The sequence below is a fragment of the Protopterus annectens genome, chromosome 8.part0 (assembly GCF_019279795.1).
Source record: "Protopterus annectens isolate FY-2018-M chromosome 8.part0, PAN1.0, whole genome shotgun sequence".
NCBI classification, from domain to species: domain Eukaryota; kingdom Metazoa; phylum Chordata; order Ceratodontiformes; family Protopteridae; genus Protopterus; species Protopterus annectens.
In genome coordinates, this window is record NC_056741.1 from 81,193,072 (window position 1) to 81,219,582 (window position 26,511).

The window sequence follows — 26,511 nt, forward strand, 5'->3', positions numbered from 1 at the left end:
ACACACCTCAGATGGTTGACAAGACAAGTGCACGAACTGGTACTTTTGCTTGTCTATCTTGTAAACAATGTAGACATATAGCTAACACTGACAGATTTATACATCCTGATACACACAGGATCTATATTTTCAAACATGATGCTAGTTGCAAGTCCACTAACTTGGTTTACCTAGCCGAGTGCCAAGCATGCAACAAGTTTTATGTAGGTATGACCACCAGGTCATTAAGAGAACGCATAAGAGAGCATATTTATGCGATATCTAAAGGTAACACACTGAATGCCCTTGCAAAACATGTAGCTGAGGTAGGTGAAAATCATATCTTTAAATTTCTAGTCCTCGAACTGGTGAAGACAGATAGTAGATTAGGTAATGCTAAGAATAGGGTTGAAGAAAGGGAAGGCAAGTGGATTACTAAGTTACAAGCACACAGGTTTGGGCTAAATGAAAGGCTTTCTATTGAGCCTTTTTTAGCCTCCAGACCATTGAAACATTGATGTTTGTCTCTATGTTATTTTTACATAGTTGTTTTTATATTAAGGCTTCTAACAATCATCTTTTGTTTACATGTTTTTTATATATATGTTTTTATTCAGCTGCAATTTTAAATATTTTTGGGACTTAATTGTTTCTTTAAATCAATTATGACATCATGCTATTGGATGTTTAAATGAGATTGTTTTCAGCAGCTTTTTATGTCTGATGAAGCGTTGGTTGTCAACGCGAAAGAGCTTACTCCTACTCTGCTGCAGTTATTGTTGTCTACAATAAAGAAGAGTTCATTCCACCAGTGATTTTTTTTTTTTGGACTTATTCATTGTACTTTGAATATCAGCTTGTGGTGCACTCCCTATCCTCATTTTTTCTACATGGTTTCAAATATTTGAGGGGAGTGCTTTACCTGGCAGTGTGTTTTTCTTTGGTTATTGTTGCTCTATCCAAAATATGCTTACTTTAATGCAGCGGTTAATATTATTTTTATTTATTTACATTTGTTGACCAGAAACATCCAACTGGACGCAGATCCTTTTTCGGCGGAGGCCTGGGGAGAAAAGCTCCACAATAAAAACAGCAATTAAAAATAAAACAACAATTAAAAAAACATAATTAATTACACGTTACAAGAAGTATAGGCAGGTTTTGTTTACCAATAGTAGTAAACCGTTATAGTTCAAAAGTGGAATGAAGTATTTAGTTAATGATACAACAGTTATATCATTGGTGCCATAGAGACTAGTAAGTATTTTAATAGCTGAGCTAGCAGGTGTTGCCCTTTAATAACAGTGGTTAAGATTGCAGCCGAGATATAGATTTACAGGCAAAGTATTTGACTGCAATCTGATGTATTTAGAGGGTGGAAGAAAGGGATTAGAGAGGTTGGGGTAGAGATGTTAGAGAGATTTGTTACAGGGGCAGGCCCAGTGCTTTTTTAGATGAGACTTTAGAGCAGATTTGAAGTTAGTGTGTGATGACACAGAAGTTATAGTGTGAGGAAGGGTATTCCATAATTTTGCTATGGAGTAGGAGAAGAGAGCTTCTGCAGCAGAGTTCTTGGTTCTAGTTACCTGTAACTGATTTTTGTTGCTGGAGCACAGTGGTTTGGTGGTATGATAGGGTTGGAGTAGATTTTGGAGGGAGGGGACTTTTAGAGGATGATTTAGTAGTTTGTGGGCAATTGAGAATTTTATACGCAGCTCTCTTCGATTATCACCTGTCAATAAAATCTGGACCCATACAGTCTAATTGATCCAACCTGTCCCCCTGTGTGTTTAGCCTCACTGTTCTTTGCATCTGAATCATAACAATATTTTCAAACATAAAGGGGGGGTGCATAGTGTTACAATGCAAATAATTATTCCATTTAACTTCCTTCTTATACATCTCGGTATGTACCTTTCCACTTCATTCCTTATCAACAAAACATCTAAAAATGCAATCTGTTTAAACGAAAAGAGCTGCATATAAAACACACGAGGTTAAACAACAGTACTTAAGTGATAATATACACCCCTAGTTTAGTAAAGAGCTGCGTATAAAATACATGAGGTTAAACAACAGTACTTAAGTGATAATATACACCCCTAGTTTAGTAAAGAGCTGCGTATGAAACACACGAGGTTAAACGACAGTACTTAAGTGATAATATACACCCCTAGTTTAGTAAAGAGCTGCGTATAAAACACACGAGGTTAAACAACAGTACTTAAGTGATAATATACACCCCTAGTTTAGTAAAGAACTGCGTATAAAACACACGAGGTTAAACAACAGTACTTAAGTGATAATATACACCCCTAGTTTAGTAATGAGCTGCGTATAAAACACACGAGGTTAAACAACAGTACTTAAGTGATAATATACACCCCTAGTTTAGTAAAGAGCTGCGTATAAAACACACGAGGTTAAACAACAGTACTTAAGTGATAATATACACCCCTAGTTTAGTAAAGAGCTGCGTATGAAACACACAAGGTTAAACAACAGTACTTAAGTGATCATATACACCCCATAGTTTAGCAAAGAGCTGCGTGTAAAACACACGAGGTTAAACAACAGTACTTAAGTGATAATATACACCCCTAGTTTAGCAAAGAGCTGCGTATAAAACACACGAGGTTAAACAACAGTACTTAAGTAATAATATACACCCCTAGTTTAGTAAAGAGCTGCGTATAAAACACACGAGGTTAAACAGTACTTAAGTGATAATATACACCCCTAGTTTAGTAAAGAGCTGTGTATAAAACACACGAGGTTAAACAACAGTACTTAAGTGATAATATACACCCCTAGTTTAGTAAAGAACTGCGTATAAAACACACGAGGTTAAACAACAGTACTTAAGTGATAATATACACCCCTAGTTTAGTAATGAGCTGCGTATAAAACACACGAGGTTAAACAACAGTACTTAAGTGATAATATACACCCCTAGTTTAGTAATGAGCTGCGTATAAAACACACGAGGTTAAACAACAGTACTTAAGTGATAATATACACCCCTAGTTTAGTAAAGAGCTGCGTATGAAACACACAAGGTTAAACAACAGTACTTAAGTGATCATATACACCCCATAGTTTAGCAAAGAGCTGCGTGTAAAACACACGAGGTTAAACAACAGTACTTAAGTGATAATATACACCCCTAGTTTAGCAAAGAGCTGCGTATAAAACACACGAGGTTAAACAACAGTACTTAAGTAATAATATACACCCCTAGTTTAGTAAAGAGCTGCGTATAAAACACACGAGGTTAAACAGTACTTAAGTGATAATATACACCCCTAGTTTAGTAAAGAGCTGTGTATAAAACACACGAGGTTAAACAGTACTTAAGTGATAATATACACCCCTAGTTTAGTAAAGTGCTGTGTATAAAACACACGAGGTTAAACAAACACCCCTAGTTTAGTAAAGAGCTGCGTATAAAACACACGAGGTTAAACAACAGTACTTAAGTGATAATATACACCCCTAGTTTAGTAAAGAGCTGCGTATAAAATACACAAGGTTAAACAACAGTACTTAAGTGATAATATACACCCCTAGTTTAGTAAAGAGCTGCGTATGAAACACACGAGGTTAAACAACAGTACTTAAGTGATAATATACACCCCTAGTTTAGTAAAGAGCTGCGTATGAAACACACGAGGTTAAACAACAGCACTTAAGTGATAATATACACCCCTAGTTTAGTAAAGAGCTGCGTATAAAAGACACGAGGTTAAACAACAGTACTTAAGTGATAATATACACTCCTAGTTTAGTGAAGAGCTGCGTATGAAACACACGAGGTTAAACAACAGTAACTAAGTGATAATATACACCCCTAGTTTAGTAAAGAGCTGCGTATGAAACACACGAGGTTAAACAACAGTACTTAAGTGATAATATACACCCCTAGTTTAGTAAAGAGCTGCGTATGAAACACACGAGGTTAAACAACAGTACTTAAGTGATAATATACACCCCTAGTTTAGTAAAGAGCTGCGTATGAAACACACGAGGTTAAACAACAGTAACTAAGTGATAATATACACCCCTAGTTTAGTAAAGAGCTGCGTATAAAACACACGAGGTTAAACAAACACCCCTAGTTTAGTAAAGAGCTGCGTATAAAACACACGAGGCTAAACAACAGTACTTAAGTGATAATATACACCCCTGGTTTAGTAAAGAGCTGCGTATAAAACACACGAGGTTAAACAACAGTACTTAAGTGATATTATACACCCCTAGTTTAGTAATGAACATCAAGTGAATGAAAACACAATTTAAAGCAAATAAGACCAGATGTACGCTTACTTATAATAGGAATACTTCAGCGGTTAAGGATATAATTACAAAACACTGGGAATTTTGCAGGATATCCAAGGGTTACAGGAAGTGGTCACTGATGCCCCTACGTTTGGTTATAAATGGAACCGTACATTGAAACAGACATTATGTTATAAGGAACAGTCTAAGAGGTTTTTTTTACAGGTTTGGGACATAAGCATGTTACATGCAAGTGTAATAACTGTGTATTGTAAACAGCTATACAGTGGTAAATCAATAAGACATCCAGTCACTAGCCTTGAGTTTGTACTTCAAGCTTATGGTCATTGTAATACAAGTAACCTAGTTTATTTGGCTAAGTGAGTTATGTGACAGTTACTATGTAGGTATGACCAATAGAAAATTTAAAGAACGTGTAGCAGGTTACCTTAGTGACATTAGATGTAAGCTATTAACCAGTGCATTAAGTAAGCATATTTTGGATAGAGGTGATCAGTATATTTTTAAATTTCTGATTTTAAAGGTGGTTTGTAAACCTCTAAGAGGAGGTGATGTGACGTTATTAACAGAAAGTGAGGAGATGAAATGGATTTTTCGTATGAGGTCTCATATAACACCTAGTTTAAATGACAGTTTCACTTTAAAACCCTATTTGAGAGAGTTACATCAGAAAGTTTGAAAATATGCCATGTGATTTTCACTGACTACTTAAGTATTGACTACAGTTGCTGAAATGTGTTCGCCTGATGAAGCCTTGATGGTGAAAGTTTTGACTTTCATGTGAAGTTTGAACTTGCGAGTTATAAGAGACTTTGAGTGTTCCAGTGCTTTTTTCTTTTTGGATTTGTTTTTGTACCAAGTGCTGGTTTGCAACCAACTTGCTGGTTTTTTGGACAAATGTACAGATTAGAATATCCTCGTTGCAAGTATTTTGAAGGTCAACCTGACCTCCAGAGTTGTACCTTCTGCCAATGGCTTTGGCCCACTCTGTCTCCCTCGGATGCCAGGACTTTGGTAGTATCACATTGTCACCCAACACCATCGACAGATCTTTCTTGCTGCAGCAGAAGCCGCAGTACAGCCACATGAGCTGTGAGTGTTGGAAGTCTGTTGGTTAAGCTACTTTGAAAGGATAGAGCAGTATCCCACAGGTTCTACCATTTTGTAGTTATTTTTCCTTGTCTGATAAGAGTCTGAGTTGGAAGCAGTTATCAAAGATAAGTATTTTGATTATGTGAAGCAAATTCTGCAATTATGTTTTTCTCCCAGGATCTTTTCTTTGCCTTGGCTTGGAGAACAATGTGGACACATGTCTGTGCTGTGCTAGGTTCACCCTGAGTCCAATCAGGAGAGCAACATCACAGCTGAAAACAGAGGGCACATATGATACTGTTCCACCGAGATGGCATCAGCCAAGGCCTCTCGTAGCCTGCATTTGAGGCACAGGTTCATAGGTTCATACGTTAGTACTAGGCTATCGGCCCTACGGCGTATACAGGCCTAGCCATAACATAACACCGGCATGTTGAAAAGCATGAGAGGTGATGGGGAAACCAAAGACAGTCCATTGGATACCATCAGTTTCCCTAGGTCTGGCAAAACTAAAGTTCGTTAAGGGCCTTTGTAGCTCCCAGTTTTGGAATGTATTTTAGCTGAGGCTTCTGGCATGACCTTCTTTTTATCACACTTTCAGATGTTAGCATGTCCTCCCAGACTGACGGCATGGCAGGCTAAGTCCAAAGATATGTACGAGAGATGGGAGGCCCAAGACGTCCAAATGTAACATAACTCAATCTGGTTACCCCCTCCTCAATCCCTAAGTGACCCACCACAACCTTGCTCATTCCTAAGGTCTGTCCTTTCACCTACCTGAGGGATAGGAGGACATCAACGTTTTTTGACAAATTGGGAAAGTACATCTCTAGTCATAAAAATCTTCAAATGGATATAGGTTACATTTCCAAGCAGACAAAGGTTTTCTGGTATCCCATTTATTTTAAAAGATCGTGTACCTGGTCCCTCTACTGTTAACAGATGTTTTGGAACAAGGAGCTATTAGTATCCAAAGGAAAAGAAATGCAAGCTTTTATTCAGGTCCCTATTTGTTCGACGAAAAGGCTAAAGATCGAGCTGCTTTGAAATAAAAATGCCGTTCTTCGGAATCGGTATTGTGAGATCACAGTACAGTGAAAATTGGAAAATTTGCCCTTTCCTCACTGTAGTGCGATCTCGGAGTTGGTATATATAATTAGCGGGGGTGTGGGGGAATACTTATTTCGAAGAACGGCATTTTCTATCACTAGGCCGTTCGATCTTTAGCCTTTTTGTTGATCTAATAAGGGACGCATTTATTCAAGGCTCTTTCTAGAGTCCAGAAAAGAAGACACTTGGAGACCTTTTCTGGACAACAAATTCATGGTTATTCCAAAATACAAAATATTATCTCATGACCTACTGCCTGTGTAATTCCCCCTAGGCCTTTCTGGTCACTCTGGATCTAATGGATGTATATGTTCATATTCCTGTAGCCAGGAGATGCAAAAAGTTTGTGTGGAAGTTTGGGTAGATCACTTCACTTCTCCTTGTTGCTGTTTGGCTTGTCTACTTCACCCAGGGTCGTAATGTCGTGCCCGGCTCCATTTGTACTCTTTTCATTGGACAAAGGGCCTCTACATTTACCTGTATGTAGATGATTGCTTGAATGAGGCAAACTCTGTGAAGCGAATTCAGAAGGCATTGATTTTCACCCCGAAATGTTTCCAGGAACTACATGGTGACTGTTAAGTCAAGCTTGACCCCAGCAAAGACTGTTTTTCTGGATGTTCTTCTGGACACACACAAGGCATTCCCCTCAGATGACACGATTGCCCCACTGACCATTTTTTATCTCGTGTCTGCAGAAAAAGGAGATTATCATAGCTAGGAAATTCCTTGAGGCCTTCGGATACATTGCATTCTGATGAATGCACAAGGATATTACAGTGGTAGTGGTACCCTACCAAAAGTCCGTCTGTGGAAACCCTGATCCCTAGCATCCTTGCATTAAATGTCATGAAGGAAAATACATGTACACCTAAACTTGGGGTTACTCATCAGGTTAGCACAGCCTATGCAACCATTCACTGCAGACCACTCAGACCTAGTTTGTGGGGACTATGTGGGGCCTCTCTAAAGGTTCCCAACACATGTGACAATGTTTGAGGTGATAATGGTTCTGGTATTAAAATCTTTCAAATAGTTTCGGGACAGGGAATTTCCAAACACTGCAGTTATATTGTATGTCAGTGAGCAAGGGGAAGGAGAAACCCACTTGTGTAGTCATTGCAGGGTCGGTCTGTAGGCAGGGAAGTGTGTGGTCAATGCAGAAGTCATTCTGTAGGCAGGGAGGTGGGAATCTGACCTGACTGCATCCTCTCTTTTACTAAGAAATTGACATAACAAATTGATGATATTCCAGACAGACACACATGAAAAGATAGTAAACAGGCAAACCTTTTGTGGGCATCTAGGGTGGACTGAATTGTCAGGGGTGGGCTTACCCTCTCTCTCGGGCCACTTATGCTTTGGTTTGTGTGTCTGGCTTCTAGATCAGTCATTGGCAAGAAAGATCTGAAGATATCACCATTTGATACCTCTCTTATCCCCTAATATTTTTGAATCTGAGGGGGGAAGTGGTGGACTTAAAACCACTTGGGGAATCTACAGCTTGGGACCTATATCTGGCCATCAGCATACATGATGGGCGGTTTCCCAACATATGAGGGCTACAGCAGTGAATGTACTCTTTATGTCTACATTTGTGGTAAGTTGTTAACTAAGCTGTAGTCTTCTTTGGCACCTATCCAAGCTGTTCCAAGGTGCGTTATCTTTTCATTGATAAAGATGCATCTGTAAGCTGTTACAAGCTGCTTTCTTATTGGATCCCATTGAATCCACCCATTTAAAAGGATTCTGAACTTGTTCCCCTAATGAAGCCCATTTCCTCTTGGGATCTTTACTTTGTAGTGCAAAAGTTGACCTTGATGTGTTTTAAACGTTTTCCTTCTGTGGTGTGGTCCTTGTTTTTAAATTGGAAAGCAAGCTGTGGTGGGTAAATAACATTGCACAGTGTTTGATGAGCAGTGGATAAATCTTTGACAAAGTTTGTCAAAAGTGGCCTCAGAGTGGTGAGTATGAGGAAACAGAAGTGGAAAGGAGAATGTTTAATAGAGAGGGGAAGGGAATGCAATGAGAGGAACACTAGAATAAATTTTAGGTGGACTTAAAGAATTATTACCAAGAACTGTATAAGGCAGAGAATAAAGATGGAGCCACAGCAGGAGAGGCATCAGGTGACTGGCAATACCTGATGTTGAAAAGGTTAGAAGAGAAGGAAGCTAAAGATTTGATAGACCCTCTTCATAGAGAAGTGTTGATGGCATGGGAGAAGACCTTCATGGAGCGACTGCCTGCCAATTGATTGTTTGAGGAAAATGCAAGTCATAGGTGGGTGATGTTCTTTAATAATGTAATGAAGGGGGAGACCCCTCCACAGTCATAGAAAAAGGGTATATAATAGTGGTGATACATGAAGAGGGAAACAAATGTGCTTTCTGACCTCCTGCAAGCCCATCTCAGTTTTGCACCGTGAGTATAAACACTTCAGGAGATAGAATAGGAAAATTACTAACGAAGATAATACAGAATAATAAGACAAGATTTATAGGAAGGCAGAGGATCACCAATAACTGAAAACATTAATGATGGTGGAAGATGCTCAGGAGAAAGGGAGGGACTAGCTTTGATCTTGATGCCCAAAAGATGTTCAATACAGTGGGGTGAAATGGGGTGAGGGTTGTCATGAAAATGGGCGAGTGTGGTAAAAGAAACTTATATAAACAGGTGACAGCAAGGGTGAAGATAAGGGTAATGCTCATAGATTAAATAGAAGTAGAAATAGAGGGACAAGGCAAGGGTGCCCACTGTTCCTGCTCCTGTTTGCCGTGTGCAATATTCCCCTCTGCTTTTTGCAGGCATTTTCATGCCCACTTCAGATAACCGGTGTGAGAGTTTCATCTTATGGCAAGGTGATACTGAGTGTTTGCTAAGTTATATTGATTATTTGCATACCATTACCAGTTTTGGATGCAACTATAGGGAAGGACATTGTTAGTAACAGATTTACTTCTACAATTTTTCAGAAAAAGACTTTCCAGTTCCTCTTTACATTATGACAATTGTCACCCCCCCCCCCCCCCCCCAATTTCAAAAGAGAAAAATTGTTAAAGGACAAATGGTCGAGTTGAGTAGGCGTATATGTGATGACACTGTTTTTATGGATGAAATTATTTTTTTATTCTCCATGTTGACTGCTAGTGGATGTCCTAAAGGGCTTTTATTAAATTTTAAGAATGAGATTCTATAAGGTAGCTGTATAAAATTTAGGCGTATTAGCCCCTGATGATGATCTGATTTCTAGGGATACTGTACCATCGAATTCCAAAAGAGATTTTGTAGTTATCCTAGCTCTTAATAAAGATTTTTGTTAAGGACATTTTAAAACATTTGCTAGAAGTAGCCTTTTTGAAAAAAGATGTGCGATATTGTATTTTATAAGTATTTGAAAGTACAACTTGGTTTAGCCCCAGTGGTAGTGCTCTTACCCTTACTAAACACTAAGAACCTGTTGGAAGGGGGACTTTTGCCTTAAGTCTAGTCATAGGAACTCAGTGGAATAACTAAATAAGTTATTTATGCTAGTTCTAAGAACATAAGGGGGGAAAAAGCTTACAAAAACAAGTCCATTCCGTTTTCCTAAACGTCCAATTTTACGTACATGTGGTACTGCATTGCTTGGGTTTAGAACTAGCATGAATAACTATTAAGTTTTTATCTTGAATTCTTTTGAATCACATTGTGAACTGTCAGTTGGACCTTGTCCCACACACCGCGGTTATGGTTGCTAGTTTTAAACATTAGGACTTTTAATAATTTTATGTCTAGTCATAGAAAACGTAGGATGTGTAAGTGTGGTAGGTGCAGGTATTGCAGATATATTAATGGTGGCCCACGTGTGAACTGAAGGGTTTAATGGATCTATTCCTTGACCTGGTCATTGTAATTGTGACACTGTGAGGGTACTGTATTTGGCCATCTGCACCTGTTGTGATGCCTTCTGTGAGTGACATAAAAAAGTAAGCAGTGCCTTGTTTCAGCATTCTGGAGTACGTGAGAATTTCAGGAGAATTTTGTTTATTATTGATAGAACGGAGCTATCTGTGAGAGGGGGTGGCATTGAATCCTTGCTAGAATACAGGGAGCTTCTTTGGCAACTAAGACTTGATGCCTGCAAGGGCTTTGGCTTAAATGAACACATTTCACTGGCTATGTCACTGAGTGTGTAATTTTTCTTTTTCTTTTTAACATATATTTTGTCTCAAAGATTTTGTTATTACAGGGTGCATCAATTTGGTTTATGCATTTAAGTGTCTTAAGTATTTTGTATTATGAATTTTGAATTGATTAAGTGCATTTATGATCCAGTTGTTTACTTGATTGTGTATGATTGGCTAACTTTTCCTTTGTGAAGTGTTTAAGTGCGATTTGCTGCGGATGCTCTTACCCAGATGAAGTCCTCTGGCTTTCTGGACAAAAGCACTTGGGTAATGAAGTATTTTAGGTCTTTGTTTCCTGCTTGTGTTTTCTTTTAGTAGCTTCTGTTTGCCGTGTATATTGAATTGCTAAGAAGTCCAATATGAGTGGGATATTTACTGGGAAGGACAGAGATAAAAACACATTCTATGTGGATTATATTCTGCTAAGAATGTCTCATCATAGGGTAGATTTATAAGTGGTTTGGAAGATTCTTAATGACTTTGAAAGTGTCGGGATACAAAATTAATAAGGAAAGACAAAGGAGAGGGTTAGTAGTGAGGACAGGGAGAAGAGGAGTAGAAACACAGAATATCTCTCTATTTGGTTATAAACACAGTGTAGAACTCAGTAAAAATAACATGAAAGAATATATGGAGACGTGAAAAATGAGATACAGAGTTGGAAACTAATAAGGCTGGAAATAAAACAGAAGGTAATTCAGTTAAATATTATAATGCTGCGGTGCATTTACAGCTGGGCAGAAATTTTATCTTGGATGAAGAGAGACCCACAGTACCCTTGGAAAAACTGTGAACCAGTAGAGAAAGGGGGGGCGCACCAGATTTGCACACTAACCAGCAGGCCACCCTGAAAGTGAATATTCTTATCCTTGGAAGATGTAGGTTATGAAGCTGACTTGAAAATAAGTGATGAGGACAAAAGGAAGAAGACAACAGTGTATATAACAGAAGTGCTTGTGGGAGCACTAAGTAGAGATTTGCAGTTGTCATGAAGGAGAGATACAGAAAATGTGTATATGAAATAGGGAGACCTAGAAGGGAAACCATGGACACAGCATTGTCACTATAAGGGAGTTTGCTCAAAGATGTTGGTCTCAAAAACACTTTGTGAAGATGGAAAAGTAATAATACTGGTGTTGGATATTGGTAGGGGGCACAGTAAAGACTTGGAGTGGGGCTGGATTTAAGAGGAGTACCAGTTGAAGGATTCCCTCGAATAGGAGGAGTACCAAGGGGTTAAGTCACTGGAATAAATAGGGGAAAAAATGGGAATGAGATTGGAACTTCCAGAATTAATACAAGCAATTGAGTTAAGGAATATAAAAAGCAGAAAGGCAAAAGAGTTGGTGAAGATAGGAAAGAACTGGATAAAAGAAGACAATAAGACAAACGGGAGAAGAAACATGAGAGAGGAAATGTGCACCAGACTGAGGAAGTAGGACCCCCAAGATATGTCCACAATGGTTAGGGGTTCAACATTTTTACATGGAAATGTTTCCATAAGTATTTTTACTGAATCTAGATTAACCAGGATGCACAAGGGACTAGGAGAAACTTCTTGGAGATGAGAGGAGGAAAGAGGAACATGGGTGACATTGTGTTCTGAAGTTGTAGGGCTTTAGAAGGCTATAAAAGGAAGCTACATGTGATAGTAAGAGAAAAGCTGGTACAGTTAAGGGCGCTAACCCAAAACTTGCTCCTACTAGGATACAAGAACACTGTGCGAAACAAAAGGAGGTGGATAGTTTTCCATGTTAAAAGTGGAAAAAAGACAACTGCAAGAAAATGGAAGAGATGAGCCGCCAGCGGGCCAACCAGTAGTAAGAGTGACGGATTAAATAGAAGTAGAAGAAAACAACGAGGCAGGAGAGAAAAGAAGTAAGATAGCTTTCAAATAAATGTCAGAAATGGAAGCTGGGGAATAAGCCACAGTTAGAAAATGAGGAAGGTTATGGGAGGAAGGGAGATGTCAGAAATGGAAGCTGAGGAATAAGCCACAGTTAGAAGATGAGGAAGGTTATGGGAGGAAGGGAGATGTCAGAAATGGAAGCTGAGGAATAAGCCACAGTTAGAAGATGAGGAAGGTTATGGGAGGAAGGTTATGGGAGGAAGGGAGATGTCAGAAATGGAAGCTGAGGAATAAGCCACAGTTAGAAGATGAGGAAGGTTATGGGAGGAAGGGAGATGTCAGAAATGGAAGCTGAGGAATAAGCCACAGTTAGAAGATGAGGAAGGTTATGGGAGGAAGGGAGATGTCAGAAATGGAAGCTGAGGAATAAGCCACAGTTAGAAAATGAGGAAGGTTATGGGAGGAAGGGAGATGTCAGAAATGGAAGCTGAGGAAGGTTATGGGTTAGAAGATGAGGAAGGTTATGGGAGGAAGGGAGAGGGAAAGAATGAAGGGAAATAAGGAAACGTACAAAACAAGGAATGCGATTTCATCACAACAGGTCCGGAAACGACTGAGTATACAAAACAGGGAGACGTAACATAAGGAAAGATGCATCTTTTTTTACTGTATATAGCTGTTGTGTGGGATTTAATATGGTGGATATTGTAAGAATGATTCTACAGCTCCATGCTTAAAGGCACACAGATTGCATATTGTTCATAGGTAGGTACTAGGCTATCGGCCTAGGGTAAGCCTAGCCAACAAGGTTCCCTGGCTTACACCACCCAAGAAAGTTATTTTCCTGTGCCACTGTCGAGCAGAGACACAGAAGTGATACCCGGGGTGTATTTCCTATTTCCCATCCACTCATCAAGATTTTTCTTGAAGGTTGCTAATGAGGAGCTTTGTTTGATATAGATAGGTAATTTGTTCCATAGTATGGGAAGTCTTTGGGACAGGAATCTATCCCTCCAGCATGTCCTGTTTATTGTGGTGACAAGGTTTAGGTCCCTAGAGCATGTAGCTCAGAGGGATTGGGATTTTTTTAAGTGGGGCATGTCCAACAGCTCTGGGTTTGACATATGTTAGGCAGAGATCACCTCAGAGTAGGCGATATGCTACAGAATAAAGCTGGAGTTTTTTGAGGCTGTCAGTGTAGGGCCTTTGTTTGAGGCCAGTAATCCTCTTTGTGAGGTACTTCTGTGGCCTTTCCAGCTGCTGCAGATGTCTTGTGAGGTACATTCCAAAAGGGGCGTTGTACTCTATAATGGGTCTAATGAGTGTCGAGTAGAGGGGAACAATGACCTCTTTTTTCCTGGATGAGAACCCTTTTATGATGAGGTGTTCCATGTAGAAGGACTTCCTGACTACTGTCCACCTGGGTCCCAAGGTCTCTTATCACGCATTCGGTGTTAAGTAGATTGCTGCCTATGTGGTAGTTCATGGGTACAGAGTTTTTACCAAAGGGGATGACTCTGCACTTTTTGGCATTGAGCTTCAGGCCATGGCTCTGATACCAGGCATCTATCTCAGCAAAGCCCTTCTGTAGGATGTCCACATCATTTGGGGACTTGAATATTGCTCCTAGTTTGCAGTCAACTGCGAACTCCGTTAGCCAGAGGCCTTCTGTGTTAGCCTGTACTTCAGAGAAGTAGATACCAAACAGGAGAGGTCCCAGAACAGAACCCTGTGGTACTCTGCTTGTCACTGCTTTGAGGTCAGATTTGGAGTCTGCAACTTTTACGTGTGGGTTCTGTCAGTGAGCCAGTTGGCAACCCATCTTGTGACGTAGAGATTTATACCTAGTTTAGTGAGTTTAGCTATAATTCCAGAATTAGGGATGGTGTTGAAAGCCTTGGCAAGGTCAGGATAGGCTGTGTGAACCACCTTACCCTCATCTACGGCTTTGGTGACTGCCTCAAAGAAGTCGATCAGGTTCAGGAGGCATGATCTGCCTTTAAAAAACCAAAACTGGGTGGGATCCAGAGTTTGGAGGTTACCAATATCTTTGTTTATAAGTTCCATGATGATACGTTCCATGGCCTTGCAGACCAGGCTCGTCAGGCTAATAGCGTTACGTATCAGTTCTTGTCCCAGCTCTGTGTGCTGATTTTTGGATTAGTCTGGTTTTCGTTTCTTTTGTCAGGCTAATAGGTCGATAGTTCCCGGGATCAGTGGTGGCTCCCCCTTTGTGGAGTGGGATAACTGTTGCTGTGCGCCATTCAGTGGGCACAAAGCCTGATGCGAGGCTATTATTGAACATGGTGCTTAAGTGGGGAGCCAGTTCGTTCTGAAGTTCGCAGCCTGGGATGTTGTCCAGTCCCATGGACGCTGTGTTTTTGGCTTTGATTTTGAGATGAAATAAGTCTTTGCCAGTTTAAAAAAAAGTCTCAGCAGTAGTCTCAGATCAAGCCATCCAGGTGTGCCACCATTTCATTCTAAATCTTGAATAAAAGGGGAGCAGATATTGTATTTAGTGACTGTGTAGAAGCAGCTGGAGTACTACATGAAAATAACCTCAGCATGTTTCTGAGCATTTCCAGGCAGGCAATAGCAGCCAGTGTCCGTGATTTCACAGTGCTTACTGCACTGCTTGTATTATCACCACAAAAGGAGACACAACATGTTTCTGAGCATTTCCAGGCAGGCAGTAGCAGCCAGTGTCTGTGATTTCACAGTGCTTACTGCACTGCTTGTATTATGACCACAAAAGGAGACACAACATGTTTCTGAGCATTTCCAGGCAGGCAATAGCAGCCAGTGTCCGTGATTTCACAGTGCTTACTGCACTGCTTGTATTATGACCACAAAAGGAGACACAACATGTTTCTCAGCATTTCCCAGGCAGGCAATAGCAGCCAGTGTCAGTGATCTCATAGTGCTTACTGCACTGCTTGTATTATGACCACAAAAGAAGACACAGCATGTTTCTGAGCATTTCCAGGCAGGCAATAGCAGCCAGTGTCAGTGATCTCATAGTGCTTACTGCACTGCTTGTATTATCACCACAAAAGAAGACAACATGTTTCTGAGCACTTCCAGGCAGGCAATAGCAGCCACTGTCAAAGTGATCTCACAGTGCTTACTGCACTGCTTGTATTATCACCACAAAAGGAGACACTGGAAGCACAGGGTGTAGCCCACACTGTGCTGAAACTATGAACCACCGTGGATCGGAGAGGCAGCCACGTGTACCTCTGCTCTTAATATTTTGCAAGCAGTAGAAGTTGGGCTTTCAGTTCAACTTAAGGGCAGTCTTATAGAGCTTGATACGACCACCACTCCTCAGCGGTAGCTGTGTGCTGTGGTATTCATCCGAGAATAAGGAATTATATCCTTATAATGAATACAGTACAAGTAGTTGCCGTAATAGAAGGTGTTTTGAGTAAAAGAATCGCTGCAGCAGTGAAGTCTCCTATATGTCTTCTGCATGTTGACTTCAACAAACTTGAGACTACCTGATGCTAATAGACAATAAACTACTGTTTTGCCCCTTTACTCTGCTATAAACTACTTGTGAGAGATGCAAATGTTTAATTAGGATGGAGGCTTCACTCACAAAAAAAAGTCTGTGAACACACACTTTCACAACATTGCACACAAATACATGGAAAGTTTATCATGTGGAAGTCATTGCCTAAGCTGCCAGGATCAAACAAGACCAAGTCTTACTGGGAATTAAAAAATACTTTTAACACATACTGCCTTATTCTTTCCAGAGAGTCACCAGGAAAAAACTCTTCCCAAACCCAGTACACTTAAAAACCCATTACTAATAAAACTGACTTGGTGATTGGTGACTTCATAGTACGATACAGACTTTCACAAGGCTGGGTAAAATAGGGCAACTGTGATCTGTTTTGCACGTGTCAAATCTCCTCCAGTATTTCAAGGGCCATCAAGATGATTGAGTCAAAGGAATAGAACTATAACATGGTGGTGGTCCTCGTGAGTATAAACGACCTGGCAGACAAAACCCTGGGGAAATATGCAGACACACCTTTCTGAGGTCTCCATGCATGTCACAAATGCAGGAAAAACCCTGGTAATTTGGATAATCCTTGCTTCTCCAAGAATGATGTTGAGATGCAAAGAAAATATTTTTGGTTTCATTAATTGGATGAATAACTGGTGTAGTGGGGGGAGGGTCTAATGCATGTCAGTGTGGGATGTGTTGTTGCTCTTGCATGGCCCTAATTGATTTTGCCAGAGATGGCTTGTACCTCTCATTAGAGGGATTCCACGTACTGGCTAAAGCCATTGTTGCTCCCATAGTGCCCTTTTTAGGCAGAGTCTCGCTTATTGATCTTCAAGCCTAAAAACAAAACAACTGAAGCAGCAAATGTTGTCCAGGTGGCACTGCTCAGCGCTTGAAGTCTAGATAACAATTTGTCTGACTTGAAGCCCTCCTACATTTGGAGTGCATTCCTGTATGTATTACTCCTCTATGCTAAACCAGACAGGAACTGCAACGGAGTTCTATATTTGTTAAAGGTCACATTAGCTTCAGACAGATTCCAGAGACCCACAAACCGAACTTGTCGAGATTCAACTCACTCCAAATAAAACAAACTGTCGTACTATGTGTCAGGACCCTGATCATTGATCCCCTGAAAACCATGTGCAGTACTTCAAAATGTCTATTTTCTCTTTGCCTTCCCTCTCATCTCTGTACCAAGCCTACTCTCTCTTTGATCTTGTTAATATATGAGCGATCTATCCTTTGTTCTTTGGGTTAGTCCCACTAGGCTTATGGCCTCTTTTCAGGTTAAATCGGAGGTGGCATTTCTACTACTAGGGGAAATTTGGCCAAGCATGAGGAAACTTCCCCAGTTCTTTTCAGTAGGACTCTGATATGTTTGGCATTTGGCTGGCACAGAGGTTAAGGTTGCATGTTTTAGTTCCTGTGCTCCAGGGTTTGATTCCCACGGCCCTTATTTGCCTACTGTGTCACCTTGAGCAAGTCACTTAACCAGACATTGCTCCCTGGTTGCCCCTGAAAAATGACTGTGTCTAGTGGGGCCTACCTGGTCAACAGGTAGGATTATTATTATCTTTCCACCAAGTCAAGCAGATGTGACCTCTGTTTGACATGTTATCTGAAACACATTCAAGAGTGCAGTGCATTCCCAATGCTTCAGTGCAGTGTCAGTAATTTGAAAATGAATGCAGTCACCCGAGGTGAAAATAGAACTCATTAACTTAAGATTAATTGCCATAATGCTATATCTGTGAGTACAGCTCTGCTGCAAGAACTAACCCTTTCTCCATCCCCCTTTGTGCTTAATTGTTTAAACAGTGTGCCACGTTCTTTTGGCACAGAACTAGTAGCAATGCATTATGGGATGTATATGACATGTTTTGTGCCACACTGTCCTATCAGTTCTTACAACTGGAGCACTGTTTAGAGGCAGTGTTATAGTAAGTGTTCTTAATTTTCATACTTACATATTCTGACAGTCCTAAGAATGCCCGTACCCACAGTCTCCCCAGCCCACCTTAGTTTAGTTGACATCCTTACTGTTACACTAAATGCTTGATTGTACTGATTTTTGTGTGTACTCAGTCTGATGCTGGGCATTGTGTGATTATCCTTAAAGGTACCATGTGATTCTTCATATCACCTTTTTTTGTCTTTCAGGACCATTTATTAAAATCAAGTGTCACACTTTCATAGTTGCTGGTTTGTTTGCATGTACATTTTTTGTCATCATCTGGGTGTATGCTTCTCAGGAAAATGAAAATTCAAGAAAACCGGATTTCTATGACCTTGTAGTAGAAAAGTGGCCTTCTTATGAGTCTGGAGAAGAGAAAGAAACTTTGAATGAAGTTGAAGAAGATACCCAATTTCTGCATAAAGATCTAAAACAAAGTGTATATAATCAAATACCTGTAAAACAACCAGAGCATAGTCCTGTAATTGTGAAACAGCCTGCTTCTAATCCTACAAGTGTGAAACGACCTTTGCTTAATCCTGCAGCATTGAAAATACCTACATATAAACATGTCGCTGTGGGGCAGCCTGACTATGAGCCTAAAGACACTGAATACAAGGATCCACCTCATAATGCTTCTGCCAAAGAAGAACTACAGTGTACGTCTGCAGCAAAAAATGGGAACGGTTATCAGTTTGTTTTTTTTCTGCAAACTGCTTACTCTTCTCCTCTGCCTGTGTTGGCGGCCTGTGCCATTGAGTCTGCTGCACGGGTTTACAAAAGTAAAACAATTCGGTTTTACATAAAAGCGTTAAATGAGGACAGTCTGAAAAAACCTACAGATCTAGTGCTGCAGTTTTTGAAGTCTTTGGAAAGGGTTGAAGTCTGCCCTTTGGATCCTGATTTACTGCTTAAAAATACTCCCCTTCAGCGATGGTATACAAATGTAAGTGTCACCCACAGGTTTTAAGTTGTAGCATATTGTTCAAGTATATGTTTGCTCTGAATTTTATTTTTACTTGAAGTGGTATAGCATGATTTGTGCTCTGGAGGCTTTCGTAACTACAGTATAAATCAGCATACTAAATGCCACAAGAGTGATTGCTTTGTGTTAAGTATGTTTACATACCCATAATCATGTTCGATTTTCTGGAAGAACAAATAGGGTGACCTATACCTTAAAGTCATTGCCTTAATAATGGAAGTAGTGATAGGAGATCTGTGTTTGTGTGTGCAGGGTTTGTATTTTTTGTGCACAGTAGTGTATTTGTAGTTGTTATTTATTACCAATAAAATTTGAGTCCCTTGAACATTCTTTTGACAGACACAAAATTACACTAGCTTAAAATATTTTCTTAGAATTCAGTTCATAGGTAAGTGCTAGTCTAGCTTCCTTTGTGGGCCATTTCAAGCCTAGCCAATTTCCTTTTCAGTGATTGAATTGATCTATCCTGTTTGGGGTTAGACTGGCCTTATCCATCCCAGAGTCGATAATTGTATATCAGCCCAAGTAAGAATAGCTGGGATCATGCCATAGAAGAATGTAGGGGGGTGGTGCCATGCATGGGATAAAGCATTTAGGATCTGTCTCTGTCATTTAGTAGGGTGACGGGACAGTTGCACCATCTTCTGTGCCAGATGGAACAGTGTGGAAACTGAGTGAGCTGCCAAAAATTGCTTTTTTTTTTTTTTGTAATGTTGATGACCTGTATTGAGAATTGCTTATGACCCAGCGCTGAGATGAGGTGGAATTCTAATCAGGAAAATATGATTGATAGGCGTTGAGAGACATATGTCTTTTGAAGACCAAATGCGAAATTACCCCAGAGAAGTAACTTATTTCATATTTTTTGTTCCATTGTTACGTCTGATAAGGGTTTGCCATGTACAGAGAATGTAATATTCAGAAGCCTGCTTTATACTTCAGGGATCCCGGAATACAGCCCTGGAATTGGACTCGGATGTGTAGTCACGCTTTTACAAAGTTGGTTGGTGGTTTGAAAGACATTTTGACTGGTTATAAGAGACTAGACCATGATAATGTAAATATATGGAATGATACTTCATGGTATTTCATTTTCTAGCCTGATGTGCTACGTGGTCCAAACTGCAAGACCATTTTCACTAGGTAAATAACAGACATGTATAGTAAATACAGGTGCAATCAGTTTTATGCACATAATGCAGTGTGTAAACAGGGCAGATTATGACTTGCATAATGAGTACCTAAACAAGGTAAAATGTAGTTCAAATAATGAAACAATTAAGCATTTTCATAGTATCCTTGTATATTCACGTGTGTATTTACAGTGCTGTAGCTCTGACAAGTATTGATCATCTATAATTTGACTAAGTAGCCAGTATTTTCGAAGTGATTTATCTTGGGTCCCTTAACAGTTGCAGCTACCAGTCAGGTGTGCTTTCAGTCATTTTCAAAAACCAAGCAGCTTATTAGTTTTGGACTTTTTGAGGTACAGCATTCCAGGTGGTAGGAGCTATTTTGTTAAATTTTCTTAGCTTTCGTAGATGATGTTAATGTATAAGCTGGCCTTTGCAGCCGAGAACTGTTCTGACTTCATAGCTTGTAGCTGAAGTGTTAGTTTGAAGCTTGTTTCTAAGTGGTCGGCATAGTTACCAGTTAGCAGGTTGAACAAGCAAGAAATATATATATATATATACATGCATACATAGTCTGTTGTACTTTGACTAGAGTAGAATTTTTTCTATCTGTGTTTCTGTTCTGGTGCTTGGTTTTTTGTGGTTTAGTTATGTCTAAAGAAGCTAAAGTTTCTGGATTTAAAAAGTGTGACTTGTGCTGTCAGAAAAGTCTCTGACAGACGGGCACACTAGTTGCGTTTATTGTTTGGGTGCTGTTCACCTGCAGGACTCTTGTTCTGTCTGCCTTTCCTTTAGTCCAGGCAGGACTCTTGTTCCATCTGCCATGCCTGTAGTCCAAGAGTTCTGCAGGAATGGAAGAACAAATTGATCCTTAGGGTCTGTTCAAACCTCAGGATTCACCAGCAAGGAGTCAACAGTCAGTGAAATCCCCAAAATCCTGTAAACGTCAGCTCCACCTTCGGAGCCGACTCCGGTACAGGATTTACCGAGTATGTTGGTTCAGGCTGGCACCGTCAAGACAACCCCTCCGTCGGCTCCTTCGGATGTTTCGGAGCCGTCTCAGAGCCATAAAAGGCTGAGGTCCCCTTCGTTAGAGTCAGTTCATTCGGCTCCTAGCTCTCCGTTATTGCAAAGTGAACGTAGCCACCATTCTTCACACTCCTCTCGATCCTCTAGGCTGTCGGATCATGATGTGGAGAGAGTAGTAAGTAGGTTGCTTAAATCACAGGCACTAGCTTAAAATGTTGTCTAGCCCTCCTCAACCGGTATCGGCTCCATCCACCTCCCTTTCTGTTCCTCCTCCGACTCCATTGAGCTTAGAGTTGGAGTTCGTTGGGGTTCGAGTAGTGGAACCGTCTGCTCCGATAACCATGTCTCCTTCAGTTCCAACGTTGACTCTGTTTACCTCGATACCTTCAATCGAGAGATCTGGACTCCGGGGCTCCCTCGTCGGCTCCGAGGGGGCAAGTGGCATCGGACCCTTGTCTGACCCCGTCCTCCCTCTCAAAGCATCGGCGCAGTTGAGCTCGGCTCCAACATCGGCCTCGGAGCCGTCCCCCTCAGCGCGGAGAAAGATTCCTATTTCTTCGGAACTGGAGCTTTCTCTGCCTCGAGGCAGGGACGCTTTTGAAGTCATGCGGAGTGTGCTGTCCCCAGAGTCAGCTCCACTACCAGCCCCCCGGCTCCATCCCCCGTAGTGTCTGTGCCAACCTCTGCTCCTCCTCCAGACCCCAAGCATGGGGAAATGATGCTCCAGGACACCCCATCGGGTGTTTCCTCTTTTTCCGAGGCCTCCCCTTATCACTCAGAGGAGCCCCTCGGAAGAAGAAGTGCAAGAGGAAGCACATTGACTCCCCTGAGTCTGTCACTTCTGATACAGACTTAGATGAATCGGAAGGGTCCCCGAGATCCCCCTCTGAAGATGTTTCCTTCTTGAACATCCTGGAAATGCTTGGGCAGAGGGGGAACTGGAATCCCCTAGCCCCTACCGAGGATGAGTCTGTATTCCTGGATGCTTTCGGTTCCCAACCTTCCACCTCCTGGTTTCTCCACCTTTCGACCCACTTATGTCCATAGTGGCTCGAAAGGCTTGGTCAGCTCCAGACACAGTGGAACCAACTCCGAGGTGACCTGGTAAATTTATTACAGCTTCCCAGGATAAGCAATTCCTTTCTAAAGGTGTGCCCGTTGATGCCATGGTGGTAGCAGCAGCCAACAAAAAAGAGTTAGCAGAGACCTCTTCATCTGTTCATCCCCCTAACAAGGAGTCTAGGACGATGGACAAGTATGGAAAGCGAATGTTTGCTTCAGCGACCTTCTCCATGAGGTCACTGAACTATCTATGTCATTTTACTCAACTTCAAAGGGATCTCCTTAAAGAACGTGGAGATGCCCTTCAAGATCCTACAGCTGAGGGAGCACAGGCCAAAGTAGCATCCCAGCAAGCAACACTTAATTTTGTAGTTAACTCCTCCATGAGGCTCATTTCTTATGCAGCCGATGGAGCAAGTAGAGCCGCGGGCACGGGTGTAGCCCTTAGGAGGCATGCGTGGATGCGGCTGTGTCACTTTATGGAACCGTTTAGAGCATCCTTCACCAGTACCCCCTTTGATGGCTCCTTTCTCTTTGGGCCACAGGTGAAAGACATGTTGACTAGGTGTGTGCAAGAAGGCAAGACTCTCTCAGCTGTGGGAGTCCGCTTTTCCACTCCCTCTAGACCTTACCCCAAGGGTCAGAGGAGTGGGAAGATGTGGTTCCTTAAATCTCAGGGAGCCTTACCTGACACACGTAGTGATTTTTCCTCCAGAGGCAGAGGGGGAAACAATAATAATAGACACCGCCCTTATGGCAGAAGGGGTCCGCAGAACCAGGGCAACAGAGAATCTTTCTGTGATAAGCCCTTCCAGCATCCCTGAAGGGTTGCCTGGCTGCTCACCTCTGGAGGCAGTCGGGGGAAGACTTTCACTGTACCCAAAAGCCTGGCAAAATTTAACGAGAGACAGATGGGTACGGTCCATTATATCCGGAGGTTACAAAATTCCCTTCCATCAACCCCCCCCCTTACAGTCAAAGAAGACCCTTCCAGATGTCCACCCAATCTGAAGGAGCAAGCAGTAATTGAGGTTTCAAAACTGCTAGAAAAAAGAGCCATCCAGGAAGTCCCCACAGACCAGCATGGATCCGGAACTTACTCAAGGTTCTTTTTGGTACCAAAAAGACAGGGGACTGGAGACCGATTCTGGATCTCAGCAGACTAAACAAATCTGTACAAAGAAGAAAGTTTCAGATGGTCAAGCTACAGTCCATTCTACCCTTCCTGGGTCAGGACAATTGGATGTGCTCGATAGATCTTCAGGATGCGTACTACCATATCAAGATGGACAGACGCTCCAGGAGATTTCTTTGCTTTCGGGTGGGGGCCAGTCATTACCAGTTCAGAGCTCTGTCCTTTGGTCTCACCACAGCCCCCAGGGTGTTCACCAAATGTATGGCAGTGGTCACGGCTCACCTGAGACGTCAAGGATTCTTGGTGTTTCCATATCTAGACGACTGGCTCCTCACTGCTACCACCAGGCTTCAACTCCTACATGCGCGGGATTATACAGTCACATCCTGCACCCAGCTAGGTATTACAATAAATTTTGAAAAATCTGCCGTGTTGCCCTGTCAATCTATCACTTGCATAGGAGCAGACTTAAACACAAGGGATATGTTCGCAAGGTTGCCTCTAGAAAGTGTGTCCACAATTCGTCAACAAGTGCAAATCCTAATGCAGAGCAAAAGGATCCAAGTCAGGTATGTCCTTCAAACTCTGGGCTCCATGGCAGTTGCCATTCTTCTACTCCCACTAGCTCGCTACCACATGATAATTCTTCAGTGGCTTCTTTTCACGCAGTGGTCTTTCCAAGAGCTACCCATATCTCGCATGATCCTGATCACGGAGGCATGCAAAAGACACCTTTCTTGGTGGATGGTCTCTCCACTAGTTACTCAGGGCAGACCTTTCATACAACCCCCTCCGGTAGCCACAGTGACGACAGACACCTCCCTGATAGGGGGGGGGGGGGCATTATCTGGGCAGGACAGTCCAAGGCACTTGGCAACTTCATGAGTACCATCTGCACATAAATGTCCTAGAGATGAGAGCCGTGCTCCTAGCATTGCAAGATCTTCAAGACTCTCTTCCTTCCGGGACCATAGCAATTCAAACAGACATGTCAGTGGTGTGGTACATCAACAAGCAGAATGGAACCAGATCCTACCCCCTGTGTTGAGAAGCACTCAGACTTTGGCAGTGGACGATTTCCTCCCAACGTTTTCTGATTGTGACGCACATCCCTGGGAGATCCAACGTCATAGTGGACAGGCTCAGCAGAGCTATCCTCATGCCTCACGAGTGGTCTCTGAATCAGGAAGTTGCGGATCTTATTTTCCGCAAATGGGGACAGCCTTGCTGCGATTTTTTTGCCACCCTCTTCAACAGCAGATGTAGTAACTACTTCTCCCTTCTTCCGCTTCTAGGTCACATACCCAGAGATGCTCTAGTCCACGACTAGCCTCAGGGACTTCTTTATGCTTTTCCTCCTTTTCCCCTGAAACCCAAACTCATACAGAAAGCAAAATCATTCGGTTGCAAAATGATCCTCATTGCCTCGTACTGGCCTCGACAGATATGGTTCCCATTCCTGCACCATTAGCTTCTTGATCAGCCCTGGACTCTGGACCCAATTCCAGATCTCCTGATTCATCAATCAGGCGGGTTGAATCAGTCCCTCCAAACTCTCCAGCTAGGTTGCTCCACTTCTAACCTTAGCCAGGCTTCCCAGCATTTCCCCAGCAGTCCGTGAGATTATCGTCTCCTCTCATAAGTCTACAACGAGAAAAACTTATGCTAGCAAATGGAAAAGTTTTTCTTGTTGAGCAGAGTCTAGGAATGTGGAACCCTTCTCAGTCCCAGTCCACGAAAATCTTGAATTCCTAGCACAACTGTTTCACTCCGGGGCCGCTTCCGCTATGATTAGAGTACAATTAGCAGCCATTTCTAATTTTCATATTGGTTTGGCAAATTCTAACATTATGTCTCATAAGCTGTGTAAAGCTTTTTTGAGAGGAACATCTCTTCTTAGACCTCCATTGAGAGATCCCCTTCCTCCTTGGGACCTTAATTTAGTCCTAACTTCCTTAATTCTGCCTCCTTTTGAACCAGAAGCGTCCTGCTCCATCAGGTTCTATCTTGGAAGACACTCTTTCTGGTAGCTATCACTTCAGCTAGGCGTGTCTCAAAACTTCAGGCACTATGTGTTCGTCCTCCCTACCTGGTGTTTCACAAGGACAGAATTGCTCTGAGGACTAATCCTTCGTTTCTTCCTAAAGTCTGCTCAGAAAATAATTTGAACCAGTCTATAGATCTCCCTGTGTTCTTCCCAAATCATAGCAACAAGGCAGAGTACAAACTTCACCAATTGGACGTTCATAGACAATTGAGTTTTTACCTACACAGAACTAAAGAAATAAGAAAGTCAGACCAATTATTCCTTTCTTATGCCTTAAACAAACAAGGTCTCCCAGTCTCCAAGGTGACCTTATCCAGATGGTTGTCCCGCACTATTATTTACCAGTTAAGGAACAAAGAGTTACCAGTTAAACCGAAAGGTCATTCTACTAGGGCATTAGCCACCTCCGTAGCTTTTCAGTCTAGGTTGCCCATGGATTCCATCTGTGCAGCTGCCACGTGGGCAAACCCTTATACCTTTATTTCTCATTACAATGTGGATATGGTTTCCCGGAGCAGAGCTGACTTTGATTCACCTGTTCTGAAGAGTCTGTTCCACTGAGCCACCCAGGGTGTTAGGGACGTTGTCCCAAACAGCAAGAATGAAGGTGAGATAAACAACTTAACATTAAGAAGTTATGTACCTACCATAACGTTCCATGTTAGTTGTCTTCATCTCGCCTTCTTTCTTGCGTCCCTCTCTCCGTCCTAGTGGATCGAGAGGAGTCCCTTTTTTCACTGGCTGAGTATTCTTTATTGTTATTCTAGATACTAGAATGCATGGAACAACCAGATGTTCGTGTTACCCTGCTGCAGTCATCACACTTGGGTTATCCTGCCGTCAGGCGGTCCCGCAGTCGGCCAGAGTTCCAAAGTCTTGGTCCGGGGTCGGTTGCTGTCACTTCTTCCCTGACGTCAGTGCGCCAGGAGTATATAAGAGGCATCCGATGCCATTTTCTTCAGTCTTTCTTGCCGCGCGGTGCTCGAAGCAGAAGCAGTTTACAAGTGCCGGTCGGCCGACACCTGAGATTTTCAAATCGAATTTCAGTTTGAAGTCTTCAATAAAGTTAAGTACCCTGTTGGGGAACCTTTTCTTGCCTCAGTCCGATGTCAGAAAAAGTTAACAATTGCATTTCTTGTGGG

At 41.8% G+C, this 26,511-nt stretch overlaps 1 protein-coding gene across 1 annotated transcript in view; it reads left to right on the forward strand.

Moving 5' to 3' along the window:
• LOC122808661 (alpha-1,4-N-acetylglucosaminyltransferase-like) overlaps nucleotides 1-26,511 on the forward strand; it is a 234,424-nt gene that overhangs the window by 105,878 nt on the left and 102,035 nt on the right. Inside the window, exon 3 of the mRNA XM_044079636.1 lies at nucleotides 18,185-18,924. Coding sequence (XP_043935571.1) covers nucleotides 18,185-18,924 — 740 coding nt within the window. The remainder of the gene's footprint in view (nucleotides 1-18,184; nucleotides 18,925-26,511) is intronic.